Raw genomic sequence first — 15,594 nt, forward strand, 5'->3', positions numbered from 1 at the left:
ATTACTTTTGTGAGTACAATATTGTCACATTAGATTGAATTAATGGCCAAAGCTATGAAAACCCAAGTTGTAATAAACTGTGATTATCCTCCGTGGATTCATACAGACGCGGTTGTAATCGTCATTCCAGCTCTACTTTCTATTCCGGCTCCTCACAGCGAGCCGTTTTCTGAGACAAGGCTTTGAAGTGGATGAGGGAGGTGAGGCGTTGTGTGCCCAGATGCCCAGACACTGTGGTTGAGGGGGCTTTATCACACAGGCAGGAGGACAGCACTCACCTCCTGCCCTCCCATCTTTCACCACGGCAGGAGGCTGAATGTGACAACCAATGCTCCCCAGCTGCTCAGGGGCCAGGCCTGCAAAACCACAGGCACATAATGAATGCCACACCATCGTGACAACTTGCACTTTTATGGAAAGGGGAGGAAGGACATCTCTGGCACTGACGCTCGCAGCATATGATGAAACATCCTCCATAAACCAGACAATCAAAGGGAGGGCAGGGAAGCATCTGTGGAATCTGTGACAGGAATCCTGGCTGATTTATGACCCCTACCAAAAAAGGGCTGTTTCCAAGTAAATGTGTTAAGAGAATAATTGCGGGAAAACTGTTGAGAGATCACTTTCCAAATGTAACCACAACATCTGTAAACGATGCATTACAGTTGCATTTCTGCATGATCTTCCCTACTTTCCTGATCTGAAAAAGCCACACAAAATTATCGAGGTTTTCTAATTAGGTCAGTATTTGCTAGTCATGTGATTTTGTATTCTGTACATCACAGAGATTACTCTGTATACCCTTCTGCTTTCAAGGCAAATGTTACTAGAAAAGGAGAAGCTTTGATCTTTTTTCCAGTAGCAACCCTGAAATATCTTATAAATAAAGGAGTTATAAATATGCATGTTCCCACATATTTTTATGTATTATTCACCAGGGTTTTATCCAACTGTTTGGTTGAATTAATAGATGCAAAGGAGTAGATATAAATCACATGGGCGTTCCATCTAATGACAGAAAAGGACAGCAGCAATGTGAAAATGATGCCTGCACTTGAATATACAACATCCAAGTGCTGTGTATTGTTCACTGATGTGCCAGAGATGTCAGAGTCCATTTTCTAGCGAGGCTGCTCAAAAATAGACAGGAGCTCTGTTAATAAATAAGCCTAGTTTGGGAAAGTTTTATTTTGGCTCAGTGGAAGAGGTTACATAACACATGAAATACTCCCTCTTGAGAAAAAAAAGAAAGATATGTAACCTTTGTCAAGAGGAAAAAAGCTATGTGTCCAAATATAAACACATATACACACATTCAGACACCGACTGTGCATACATATTCATACTGCTGTATGTACTAAGATCCTTATAATTAATGCATGAGGATAAATCAAGGTGTAAGAACAAACCAGCCTGTATTTTATTAATTATTATTAAGTGCATGGGGGTGGCCGTGTGTGTGTGTGTGTGTTGGTTTGCGCAACAGAATGACATTTTGAACATTTTGAGTCGGTCACAAAGCTGGAATGACTGCACAGCTCAGTTCAGTAAGCTAAACATAACAACTATGAGTCAGGGGTGAAACGGCCTTTTAAGGGCATTAAGTAAGAAGCCATTTATATGTGCAGGTAATGTTACTCGTTCTAATTGTAGCTTATGAATTGGACCACCTAACCTCAAGTACTGGTTCAGCAAGTTCAAACTACTGCTGATTTTGCTACAAAAGGCCAGGGAAACTTTGTTTACATCAACGTCTGGTTGTAACTGAAAATGTATGGGGGTTTCCACTGGACGGGAAATTATGATGTCAACTCACAATGCATGCAAGCTTATTGAAGCATTACAGAAGCAAAGCTTTCTGTTCCTGGTTACCAAAATAGACTCTGCATGGCAATCTACTGAAAATACCTTCTGTTTAAAAATTATTGTGAAAACAATGTTCATTTACATTTTTCTGCAGGGATTATTTCCTCCACTTTCCACCCTCTGCTATTTACTGAGTTGTCTGTCCCCTGACGAGCCCGGCAGATTAAGAGGATATGTTACCATCTTGTTTTTTTTCTAAATGGATACACATGTGGCACATCTGGGTCCAAGCCTGACTCATTACTCACTTTTTTTTATGTTCCATTCTCTGCAGCCATGGCAACTGCTGCATGTTTGGCAGAAAGCTTTTGAAGGCAGTGGAAAAAGAGAGAGAGAGCCTAGGGAGGGAGCATAAAGGGAGAGTGAGAGAGATGGAGGGAAGCAGGGAGAGCGAGCAAGCTCTCAGTAGTTGGCCTACATCCAGTGTAATCATGCCATGGAGCCGAAATGAGGCCTTTGGCAGCACACCAGGTTTCTGAGAACAAAGATGTGAGCTTCTAATGTTGGCGGTGGGGCCTGTTTGGCATCCTTTGCCATTTCCCAGCAGCCCTTGCCTTGGCCGACTGCCAGGCCCCCACCCCCTCCCCCACTGGGACTGCAAAGAGGATCAGAATAAAGAGAGAGACTTGTTTTTCACTCGCCTCTTGCTCTGGCCCAATGACATCACCTCTGCAGCCTCCAGCCCCCAGATTTCAGCCGCCCAGCACATTTTTCCCTTTCGCCATCGACCCTCCATTTTATTTGAATTCCACCATTTTATACCTAAATCAAAGCAGAGTCCTTAAAATGCCTGCTTTGTTTTTTGTTTTGGTGCATATGCTGCACATCGTCTCTCTGCATAATGCAACAGGATCCGGAATTAATCCATTCAGAAAAATCAATAAAACATCTTCAAAGTAACATTAAAAACCAGGAAGTAGCTAATTTGACAGATGGATGCTTTGGCATTCTCTTTTAGAGCTCCACAAATTGTATCTGCACTCTAATCCATGCTGTGCAAATCTGTGGCTAAAAATAGAACCGTAAACAGGATATATATGGTAGTTGGGGTACAGTGATAATCTCCATGGTTACCTCAGCCCATTTCATATACAGGAGCTTTGTGCACATTAGTCCTTACATTCACCCTCATGACATTTCCCACCCTCTGCCACTCTGTTTAACTATTTATCTGCAAGGTAGGTCACTAAAACAGCTGCTTAACTTCAGTAACATGTCCTTACGCTGTCCTGTTATAACCTCCTTTTATGTCTGTGCAACATGTTACAGTTTAGTTTGGTGCTCACCTCAGCTGTTGTGCTGAAAAAGGTTATATAACATGAATGTTGTTCTCATGGAGGAGAGAAAGACGAAGAAAACATCCAGTGCTGTGCAGAAAACTTCAGAGAGAATTTGTAAGGATTTGCTTCATGAATAAAAGATGGCCAATATAAAATTTAACAGGCTCAAGAAGAACAAAAATAACGTCATCTCATCAGGCCTGCGATTCTGTCGCATGCTGGGTATTCCCCTAGTCGTCACCTACCTCTCACTTTTTATTTAGCTACTTCATGTCTCAATTTACAGACAGCTCGAAAAAAGGCGTTCAAAACAGCATTATACAGCTACTCCATCTGGTTTAGTGGCTAGACTCAAATGAAATGGCCGTGAGCCGGGTCACACTGTAGTGATTTTACTTTATACGTGTTGCCTCATATTGCCAATCAGAGCCATCTGTGCATGTCTGGGTTACTCTCAGACCTTTGTCGCCTCTGTTCAGTACCACTCTGCCTTTGCTTTGCAGTCACTGCAGCTTTTATTTTAAATAAATGGATCTTCCTATTATAGAATAGAGTCATTTAGGATTTAATTGAATCCCAGCATGCCTCCGTCTTGCATAATAGTGTGCAACTATTTACTTGCACCAAAATCAACTAAGTGGAATCAAAAGAATCCAAGCATTAGGCAACTGTTTCCCACCAATCTCAAGGAAAGAGTTTGTTTATTTTGCCCCTCACAACGGTCATTTCCTCACTGTCATAAAGCCTAACAACACTTCCTAGTGTTGTTCACCCAACAAGGACTGAAGTTGGTGTGTTAATACTATTGTGATGTGTGTGTGATGATCTAAAGGGAATATTATTGTGTTGTATAACAATCATGTAAAATCATAAAGCAACTGCAATAAAAATCTATGTGCTTGGTAGCAACATGGCTGCCTTATTTTGTTTCTGGAAATCCTTTGAACAAAAGCGTCATGCCACAGTGCGTGATCATAGCCTAATGTCCTGTAGATGGGTGAGGCGGATGAGGGTACGTGACTAAACTTCTTGCTTCCTCTTTCCATCGTCACATGGACTTGCACAAACATATCCTGCTCTGTGTCTGCAGGTTACAGACGCATTGCCTCACCCAAAGCCTGAGGGTTAGCTGCAATGAGTTGGAATGAGCCCAGTGCGAGGGGAGGGGGGAATCTGAGCTACTGGGACACTCCTCCAGTTCAAACCTACACTTTTACTTCAGGGGATTTTTGGCATATGACCTAATGTTTTTTTTTTTTTCCCCATTATGTAAAACATTAACATAATAGTGGTCAGTCTTGCTACACCTCTCAGACTAATACTTTTTAATAATAATTTAAAAAAAAAAAAAGAGTCTGAATGGCTGATTCATCCCAGTGTAATTTCATTTAGTGGTGGCAGATTTGGATGACTGACTGTTCAGTGCATTAGAATAAAATGTGGGCAGAGCTATATTCATGCTGTAACCCCGATCCATTCAAGCTTACAACACACTGGCTGGAAATCCCCACCTCATGACAGAGCTTCCTGGTTACTGACTAACGGAGGCGCCTTTTTCTTTCTTTTTATATTAACAGGGCAGGAGGAAAATATGATCTTACCGCTGCTAAAAACCCAAGTCAGTACATGTTGAATTCATGCTGGTAAACTGACAGAAAAAAAAAGTTGGCAGTATAAACTCCCTCTAATAATCCTAAAATAGCCCCTAGAAATTGTAGCCTATTTGCTGCTATAACAAACAAAAAATATGTAGCTGCACAATATATTTGAACTTCTATGTAAATCTATATTGCCATTGGATTGCAGTAGCATAGTTGTTTTTTTTCCAAGGGTCGACCCACCTCATTCATTGCACAGCAGTAGTAGCAGCTCATGGCGTCGAGGCGCTGTGCATTGAGAAAAACAAGCTGCAGCGAGCGTTTTTCAGCCTGAACCAGATAACGCTCTGAATTTAGGACAAAGCAGAAGTCAACTGAAGGAGCTGGCGACTCTCTCTCTCTCTCTCTCTCTCTTTAATCCCCTGGCGGTCTACTGCTTACCTACAGCCACGTCTTTTTTTTTTTTTTTTTTTTTTGGTTTTTATAAAATACCTCCTTATCGCTGCAGACAGGCTGGTATCCACGGATTCGGAGTCATATTTTTGCAGGTTTGATAATAATAACACGAGCTGTGGGTTATTCCCTTCACTCGGAGGCGGTGGCGAGGCTGAACTGGGTGCAGTTTTGGCAGAGGTTCAAGTGATTAATATTAAAATAAAAAAAAAGCATTGAGTGACAGAGGCTGCAGTAAACTGGGGGAGAGAAAGGAGGGGGGGTCTGTCGAAGAAATCAAGTCAATAGAAACTAAAGTGGAAGCAGGCGTTTAGAGCTCCGTGGTGACGTCACTGCTCCACATTGAGCCAGTAGTAGAGAGTCAGTGGAGATAGATAGAGGAGCGCCGTAGTAAAGTACACACCGACATGAACTTCTCCCTCTAAAACTTCAACGTTGTTGCTCTAAAAGTCGGGAGAAGACGAGTTTGTATTTTTTCTACAACCGGAACTTGCTCTTTATTGGCTTTTAAAGGGAGCTCGGAAAAAAGCAGGAGAATAAGACAAATTTTGGGTTTCTTTTCGGGGGTCGACGACGAGCGCTATGTCGTCCGCGGCTGTCGCTGCTTCTTCCAGGAGGCAGTCGTGTTATTTATGCGACTTGCCCCGCATGCCGTGGGCCATGATCTGGGATTTTACCGAGCCCGTCTGCAGGGGATGTGTCAACTACGAAGGAGCAGACCGCATTGAGTTTGTCATCGAAACGGCCAGGCAGCTCAAGAGGGCTCACGGGTTTCAAGAGGGCAGGTCTCCCGGCCCGGGGAAATCGCAGCTCTCCGCGAAAGAGATCCAGGCGATCAACCAGGCTGCGGCGGGAGACCCCGGCTCGCGGCCGCCGCAGCCGCTGGACCGCTACCCGCTCTCCTCCGACCGCCCGCCCAGGCTGGGTCCAGAGTATCAGTCTGGCAGGCAGGCGAACGGCATTCCCGTCCCCAATGGATTTCCTAAGCCTGACGAGCCGCCAGAGCTGAACCGCCAGAGCCCTAACCCGCGCAGGAATAGCACGGTCCCCCCAAATCTAGTGCCTTTGGTAAACGGGAACATGCCCTCGGTGCACGCAGTCAACGGTAGACCCGGCCAGATGGGGCTTCCCTCCGCATTGGCGGGCGGTAGTCCCGCCGACATGGGCAAGAGACCCGCCTCGGTCTCCAGCACCGAGCACGAGAGAGAGGTGAAGGAGAAGCACAGACCGGACAGTCTCACGCCGGAGCTCTCCGAGAGCCACAAAAACAGGGCAGAGTCGGACTGGATGGGCAAAAACAAAACGGTGAGGGACCTGATGGCTCTGCACACTTTCGACAACAGGTTCAAGAAGGACCATGCGGCCATGCAACAAAGGGTTATGGGCTATGAAGCCAGCGCCACGGCTTCCAAGTCAGGTAAGCATCCAGTAGTGTTTAAATTCAAGAATGTGTAGGCTATTTGTGCAATTTTCATTTTGATATTATGTTTATTAACCCACTTCGAGCCCATAAATGGGTTGGTAATGTACAAATGATAGTAGTATGTCTGCAAAATTCAAGGTGTATAAATATAATTAATATAATTAATTCTTTTTTTACACATCTGTTATTGTTTTGTACCCTGTGGTGCAGCAGGAAACAGCAAAAATGCATGTCACCTTCCAGTGTAAATGTTGATATTTGGCTGAGCTGTGCAATTCAACTATTTTGTTTAACCCTTTCCCACCTCCAGACAGAGGAAAACATCCCCGGAGCATGAAGAGAAAAGCCTCGCCTGAACCAGAGGGAGAGGGGACAGCTGCCAAGCTCAATGGAGAAGGACAGCAGTGGTTACCACCACCTACTGACGGACTGAAAATGCCTCCAGTTCCCCCGCCAAGCTTCGCCTCTCCCCCCTCCACAATATCCCCCCACTCCCGCACCACTCCACCTGAGGCGGCCCAGAACGGCCAGTCCCCCATGGCGGCACTCATCATGGCCGCAGACAATGCAGGTGGGAACAGCTCTCCCAAGGACGCCAACCAAGTCCACTCCACCACCCGGAGGAACAGCAGCAGTCCCCTGTCACCATCCTCCATGAATCAAAGGAGGCTGGCGCAGAGAGATGCATCTGGTGCAGGTACACCCCACGTGCCAGGCATGGACCAAGTGCACCCCCAAAGCATTCCGGACTCCTCAGTACCCGGCAGCATACCCCTGTGCTGCACGCTGTGCCACGAGCGTTTGGAGGACACACACTTTGTTCAGTGCCCGTCTGTGCCCTCTCACAAGTTCTGCTTCCCATGCTCGAGGGAAAGCATAAAGCAGCAAGGTGCCACGGGTGAAGTGTACTGTCCAAGTGGAGAGAAATGTCCCCTGGTTGGCTCAAACGTACCATGGGCTTTCATGCAAGGCGAAATCGCCACCATCCTTGCAGGAGATGTCAAAGTAAAAAAGGAGAGGGACCCTTGATTTTGTTTGAACATTTCTTTGGGGAGGGGAAGCAAAAATATGAGTATAAATATATAAATATCACATACATACCATTCAAACAAACTAACGGACTTGTACATATTGGACCCAAGGGAAGAGTATACTTCGTAAACATGGTTGTATAATTTTTGATTTTTGAATACATTGTGTTTCTATATTTTTGAAGATAAAGGTATGTACTCATTATAATGGACTACGTTCCTCTTTGTTGATGTTTAACAAAATTCTTGATGTACTTCTAGGTCTGGTGGCAGTTCCTGTTTAACGTAGAATGTGACTAATGCTACTCTACGAGCACTTGGCAAAACTGAAATGCTTTTAGCTGTACTTGTATGCACTTGTTTAAAAATTGCCAAATACAATTTCTGATCTTGTATGAACTTATTGTCTGAGCTTGCTTCATTTGAGTGATTAAGTTACACAGGACCTGTAGACAGATGATGAGATAGGGGCTTTCTGCTCTGATACAGGCTTGTTGTGACGGCTCAGGAGACTTGATTTACGCTGCACAACATGAAGTAGGCTACTGTTTGCATGACGGCAGCCTTTTCTGCACACATGCCTTTTCATGATTCATGGAAAAGCATGGGCGGAAAAATACACAAGACACATTGTCCCAAATTTGCTCCAGTTTGTGCATCACTGTAACTGATTGCTGCGTACAGAAATAGGTGCCAAGTCATGTTCAGTCAGCTGGAAACTGTTGAGTCAGTAATGTGAGAAAGTGCATGAATGTCAATATGATACAAGAGTGTAACCACGTTGTGTAACCACAAATTGGAAGTTTAGCTGAAATGTACCACTTTGAATAACATTTTTAGCTTTTAAACTGGTGCCACATATTTTTGAGCTTGTATGCAACTTGTGTTTGACTTTATGAAGGTGTTTAGGTTTTTATTTTAGACAAGCCTGTTATTTTCAAATAATTCACTGAGCATTTGACAAACCACAAATTATGAATAAAATCAGCATTTCAAACTATCTCCAAGCATGAATTAGGTACATTAGCATTGCAGCAACACCCTTTTACTATCACTAATACTACAACATGCTTCCACATGCTAAGAGCAAATGTGTGCTCTCTCTCAGAGTAAACAATAACGCTGTTGCTGCCTTACATACCAACCTCAGTCAGTATCTCTTCAGATGCAAATTTAATTGCTGTAGATTCATGGCAGCACAGCCATAAAAACAGCAATTCTGTCTCCGCAATGGCAAGTAGGCAGCCAGACTCATCTGTACAAGCAATGAGCACCTTATGGGGTCTTTATGTGACAAACTGCAGTGACTGTGTATGCAAAAGAGAAGCAATCTTGAGACTGTTTTTGCTCCGTTAGACAAAGAGATCTCACTCCCATGTAGCTGACACTGCACCAAGCGGGCACTGACATGGAGATTCATATCTAGCACAGAGGGGGACATGGTGTAGTAGGCAGTTGCGTAATTATTATAGAGACATAATCTGCTTCCTGCTCGTGTTTTATCAGGCTGTCAGTGCAGCGCCTAAAATTCAGCAAGAGCCCGCATATTTATTTATTTTTGGAATTAAAGGCCCACAGACGGCTCTTAACGTTGTTCCTTTATTGTGCTCTAGTTCAGTTGGTGCCCAAGATGCTGTTCCTCAACTGGGGATTCATTGATCTCACTGCACTAAAAGACGTGTTTTAAATGGATTTTGGTAGGCACCGTAAAGTCTTAACAGGGATTACCCACTCTGTAATAAGCTGTATGGTGTCCTGATGAACTGATTGATTCCTAATGATGAATGAAAACAAAGCTTTTGCACCCCACTGTTTATCCAACTAAGAAGGGCATGGATAATTCTTGCCCCCCTAATTGACAAAATGAACTTTCAAACATTTTGAGCAAACAACAGCTTTTACAATGACATTTGAGGCTGAAAAGCCTTTGACCGACAGAAACCTGTTTTTCACAACTGCACATTTTGAAGACAGCTGTTGGTTCATAGTCCTTTTCCGTTCTTTGGAGACCTATCTTATCAGTTGGACTTTAAACGCAGCCCAGTTTGATAAAGGTTAACACTTCACTGTGCTCACCAACACAACATTTTTTTATTAGTCGGCACTTTGACCTACTTGTTCCTTATGACAGTCTACTGGGAGCTAAATTGGAATTGCCACATCCAAGAATATCAGAGAGGAAAGGCAGGTTTTTGGCACAAGAGAACATTTCTCTCTCTTCCCGTAAAGATTTATCACAGCTGAGCCGATACCTGTTTGTTCAGTGCTGACTAAAATAGCCTGCACCGTATCTAATACAGTGGTAACGTGTCCCTGGAAGTGGCTCTGTAATAACACAATGCTCTAGTGTTACATAGTTACCAGAAAAAAACGGTGCACAGCAGATGCTCCGCTGCAGCCTGTCGATGTATATGCAGGAGGGAACATTATGGAGAGATTTCAGTAAACAACCGGCATGTGAAGACAAGGTCGCACAGAGTTGATGGCATGAAGTTCAGCTTACATTTTTATGATTATATATATTTTTTGTTTGTACTACTCCTTAAGTGAAACATCTCTATTTTCTGTATAATCATGCAGGGGCCATTTGTGGTTAATGACTCACAGGCTTTCATTTTGTTTACCTATAAGAACCTCCAGGGATGTTTAATGTTTAAGCTCCTGCTTATGAGACAAACATTGTTTGACTTTGATGTGCTCTTACCCAGGAACCATTTTATGAAAAGACTGAGCCAGGTGAGGTTCAGGTGAAACCTCGGGCAAAGATTAATTTCTATTCTTCCTCCTTCCACTGCTTTATTATAGTAGCTTTTGTCTGAAGCTGCTTGACGGTTTGGCTGACGGTCATGTAGCTTGCAGGATTAGATCCAAGTGATAAATATCTCTCCAACCCAGATATTCTTTATCAAGCTGCTGCAACACATTGCCAAATCAATGGTCATAAAATCCATCACTGACTGATTGATTTACTTGACACAGTCTTGTTAATCAAGCTAAGTGAAAGGCCATAACAGATAATGTAGGTGACGCAGAGAGTCTGTTGACTCTCCGGCTCTCCTTTAAATGGTTAACTAAACTGTAGCTTGGTATGCAGTGTTACACAAAGATGTTGATGTGATAGTAAAGGCATTACTGGGTAGGACAGAGTACATATTTGTTGTCTGTGAAGCATGCGGTGCGTTTTTTTTCTTAGCCTGCTCAGATAAGAATGGGTTTGATGTGTTTGGTTCAATTGTGTTGCCTTGATATTGATAATATGGCGAAATACTTAAAAATTACACAACTAACAGTACAGTCTACATTTATACGCGTTCATTTATTTAGAAAACACTAATGCTGACAACATCTACATTGAAGAGCATTATAAATTATAATCCTTAGGCATTTATTTGACATTAAAACGTTGAATATGGTCTAGTGGGTGGGTGGATGGATGGAGGGAAGGTCTGCGTGGGAGACAATGAAACACATCGATGTAGCCAGCTGTTTCACTAATGAATCTATGTTTAGCACAATAAATCAAAAGGCATGCTTGTGCTGCTGTAATCCCCGTGAAAGCAATCGGAGACAGAGACGCGCCAAAAGGAGAATCTGGTCCACATTTCTCCCCTCCCGGTATAACTGATCCGCTTGGTTAATTTTAGACCTGTCAGGGAAAACAAGGTCACAGCAAATGTTGTATCGAGGACACGCTCGGATCTGCCTCTTTTTCTTTGCATCAATCAAAGTTTCCCTTTGGAGTTGGGCTCGGGCTCCTGCGAGACTAGTAATGAAGGTTTCTCGTCTCAGCACCGGGGGAGAAGCTGGAGCTCTAACCAGCAATTAGGAGGAGCATGGCTGAATCCGCAGGATGTGTAAAATTCCCCTTCTGTTTCTTGGCTTGGTCCACAGAGGGGGGTTTTTACATCTAACTGGTCTGTCCTGGTTACCATGAAGGCCTGCAAAGTTAAGATGATTACAATGCTGAGTGCCAAATTTGTTTTCTCTCAGACTGGTATAAAACCCAATTACTGTAAAAGGTGTACGAATCATTCTGGTTTTGTTTTTTTCTGTGCTGGAGTTCATTGAGTTTGAAACTTTTTGTATAGCTGCTATTTTCTATGTGAGTATTGGCTCAAAACAAAAAACACTTTTCACTATACTTTTAAGATATTTTAGACACACCTTTCCCTTACCCCTCACATTGTCCTTCATGTTTGCCTCTGCATTTCTTTATACACACCGTCATCATCCTTTTTGAACCTAATTTTCCATTTTTTAGAGCGATCTAAGATCAGTTTTTTTTTTCTTCTCCATTCTCCTTTTTTTTTTATCTCTGACTGGCGGTTACGCTCACACTCTCGATGCTCCTGTATTCCTCCTTTCTGCCGTGGTGTTGCTGTGAATCAAGTCTGTGAAATGGAAATGAGGACTCTCTCGCTCTCTCCATCTCACTCTCAGCCTCCCTCTCTTTCCAGACATCAAAACGAGGCTATGCCTCCAATGTTTTTCTCAGATCTTGGAGTGCTGCCAAATCTTATAAGTGGAACAGAGAGAGAGAGAAAGAGAGAGAGAGAGAGGTGGAGGAAGAGAGTGAGCAGAATGCAGAGGAAGGAGAGGGGCGTAGGACAAAAAGATGAAAGGAGAGAGGATGAAAAATGAACAAGGGAAAGAGGCAACGTGAGAGATGAGGACAAAGCATGGGACTGATCCAAGAGCATTTGGGCTTTTTCTCATATTATAGCCGAGCCCAGCACAATCACTCCTTTTTCTGCTGAGCAACTACTCCTAGCTTCTGGCTCAGGATCAGCTGATAAGATGGCTTTCTGCTACTACGCCAAATGAAAAAATAGGAGGCAAGAGAGTAGAGTGTTATCTCCTGCAATCGAGAATATTCAGTACAAAACAATATGGCTGTAGAATATAGCCCAGGAGGGTCTCTAAATTGATTACATTTGTGAAATTTGTAATGTAAAAATACCCCTGCATATTTGAACAGCTATAGAAATCCAATACCAATGTACAACAAAAGTCATGACTTCCCATTTTCTCTGACTGAACTCTAGCTTCTAGACATATATTTTGGGCCTCTGGGAGGGGCATGCCAGTCACAGTAGCAAGATGCTTATTGCCACCTCTGACATTCCGAGCTAAAGTTAAATTTAGCAGTCAATATGAGCTGCACTAACAGTAAACAGCAGCTAGCACAGCTTTACTCTAGAAGGAAAGACAGTGAGTTACAAAAACACTGATGCAATCATAGTGATTGATTGTCTGCTGCTGTGTTTGTATGGCCAGTTTTTGGCTGAGCTGTCAGCTTTGTGGTGGTTGTGGCATGTGTCTGTAAAGGCAAATGGGGGTGGGGGGGTGTAGCAGGTGACTGTCTGTCCCTCTGCACCCCCGAGGTGCTTGTTTAGTCAGCTGAGAGCCTGGATTCAAATGGATGTGATGGTTCGTGAGTGCCATCTGTGCACAGCCTTTTAAGCTGAATAACGACACAAAGCCCATGTAGGGAAATGCAGAACATGCCTGAAGATACGGAGGTTAAGCAGATCATTTCAAACATTGGGCTGGAACAGAGATCCATGTTAAGATGAAAGGGAAACACAACAGCTACATTCATATGATGTAGTGAAACGGTTAAGCTGACCATCTGAAGGCAAACTGTCTTTCCTTTGCTGGTCTGTGAAGGGCCTGGCGAGGGGACAGCCTGGTGGGCTGATGAATGGCTCGGCTTCTGGGGTGTGTCAGCAGATCTGTAGTGATGTATGATGCGATGCTCATTTCCTCCCGTCCCTGTCTCTTCTTCACTCGCTCCTCCGTAGGGCCTCAGCCGCGGACAATTATTGTCAGTTCAAGCTGGGACACAGCGCTCGGTGTCTGCATGCAAAATCAACAACAAAATCAGCTGCCTCCACCACAACAACCGCACAATTAAACTTTCACCATTGCCAAACAACAAAGCGCCACAAAAAATGTCTGAGACAACTTTTATGTGCTGCATAAAACCAGGATTCCTGAGAGATCCTCAGTGTGTTGTACATTGCCTTTCATCTCCTTGAAGGCATACAGTTGTCAAAAGATAAGAACAACACTTTTAGATATTCTGTCAATTGTGTTTTTATCTGGGAATACAACGTGTGTACATGCCCACACACAAATAAGCACTTGCACACTAAGACCCATCCACAACCTAGCTGTAGTTTCTTTGTATGTTACATAACTGTGAGTGGGAGCAATTTCTCCTCTGAGTGCTAATGTTGTCAATCAAGGCTTTATAGTGGCAGCCACTGCACAATCTCTGCAGAGGCAGAATAAAGCTTTTATTGCCTTTGTTCACCCTCCCTTGCCAGTGAAAATGTTCCATTCTCTTGCTTTTACCTTTACCTTTTGTTCTTCCCTCTTTTTGTGTCTGCGTGTGTTGGAAATAATTTTCTCTAGAAGTGTTTACGTTGTCTCCCAGCCATGGAACATTTTAGTTGGAGTTAAGAAGCGAGAGGAGGTCAGGTCAACAGAGAGAACAAGCAGGGCCTGTGTTTGACAGGTGGGTGCTATTATTGGAGCCGGTGACTTCGAGTGTATTACACAACCGTGTCGCTTAGACAGGTTTATTTGGACCGCTAGCAGAGCCTTCGGAGTATCTGATAACTCGGGAAGAGCATGTCACAACAGGTGTCAGGGGGGATAATGGTAAAGTAAATAAGAGAAGGGTTTTTATAGCTCAAGGTTGATCTCAAATTTGGAGCACTTTGAGAAAGCATTCCCCAATGTAATTCTGCAGCACTGGCACAAAGGCGATCTAGTTGGTCGGATCCAACAAAAGCACACTTGTATTTAGCCATCATCAAATAAAGTATGCTAATGACAGGTTGTGCTCGATATACTGTATACATGTCTGCTGCTCTGTAATGATATAATCACAGAGCAGAAACAACCCCTCCCTTGTCCTCCTCTTTGGCTGGAATGTGCTGGGGGAAAAAAATGATCCAATGTCATCCGGAGTGATGGAAGCTTCTCTGTTGAGCCAGAGGGAAATGTTTAGGGGAGGGAGGGGGAGAGAGCAGATATTTCTGGTTGAGTGTGAGTTTGAGTAAGTCCGGGCACCAAGCCAAGCATGCCGATGGAGAGGAAGGGAGGGGCGGGAGGGTTTTGGAGAGAGAAAGGAGAGAGATAGAAACCCTTTTGGGCTGGCGCGCTGTCAGCTTCACTAGCACACAGCTGCTTCTGGAAAATTCTGCACCCTGCCCTACTAAACCATCAGGCATGACATGAATAACAAGAATGGCCTAGCCGTCAACAGCGGATACTTTTTCTTTTGACGTGGGCCTAACAGACTGGTACAAATGCCCTGGCCTTGCATATAGTGGAAAAATCAACAATGAGGGGGACACCGGGGCACAATGTGGAAATGAAATCCCGGGTTTAGAAGGCTTTGTCTGGACAAGGACGCAGTTGACACAGACACTAAGGGCTTTGGAAAAGGCTGTGTAACAAAATGCCAACTGATGTGTTTTGATGGGGTTACTTGTTCACCAGCCGGTCACAAATTGGAGAGTAAGAAGCTCACTAAATTGCTTTCAGTCAGCATGGAGCTTTTGCAAATTTCCTTTTCCAAGCAGCATGTGTCATTTCTATGAAGCAGCCAAACAAAGGCACATACTAGCTGGCATGCGTTGCTGTGTTCCTAACATGACAAGTCGACACTTGTCCCCAGTCTAAATACAGCCTTACCAGCAGTGTGTGTGAGTGTTGCTCTGCAAATGAGATAATGCTAGTCCTTATGCGTCTATGAGGTTGTTAGCCATGCGCAACCCTCCCTGGTGTTGACATTTCCCTGCCCAACCTGTCTGAACACATAAGGCCATGGAGGCTCCTCTCTGGCTGTCTGTATCCATGGCTGATAAAGAGGTGAGTCACCTACTCATCTATCCTGCTCTCCTCCTCCGCTCCCTGGCAGTACTCTT

The 15,594-nt window shown here is 43.9% G+C and overlaps 1 protein-coding gene across 1 annotated transcript; it reads left to right on the forward strand.

Annotated features, from left to right (window-relative positions):
* Window positions 1–5,214: 5,214 nt before the first annotated feature.
* Window positions 5,215–8,651, forward strand: irf2bp2a (interferon regulatory factor 2 binding protein 2a). Its single transcript, XM_028604101.1, has 2 exons — window positions 5,215–6,614; window positions 6,931–8,651. Exons 1-2 carry the CDS (start codon window positions 5,780–5,782, stop codon window positions 7,647–7,649), a joined length of 1,554 nt encoding a protein of 517 aa, XP_028459902.1. The 5' UTR covers window positions 5,215–5,779; the 3' UTR covers window positions 7,650–8,651.
* The last annotated feature ends 6,943 nt before the right edge of the window (window positions 8,652–15,594 follow it).

Source organism: Perca flavescens, chromosome 17 (assembly GCF_004354835.1).
Source record: "Perca flavescens isolate YP-PL-M2 chromosome 17, PFLA_1.0, whole genome shotgun sequence".
In the NCBI taxonomy this organism is placed as follows: Eukaryota; Metazoa; Chordata; class Actinopteri; order Perciformes; family Percidae; genus Perca; species Perca flavescens.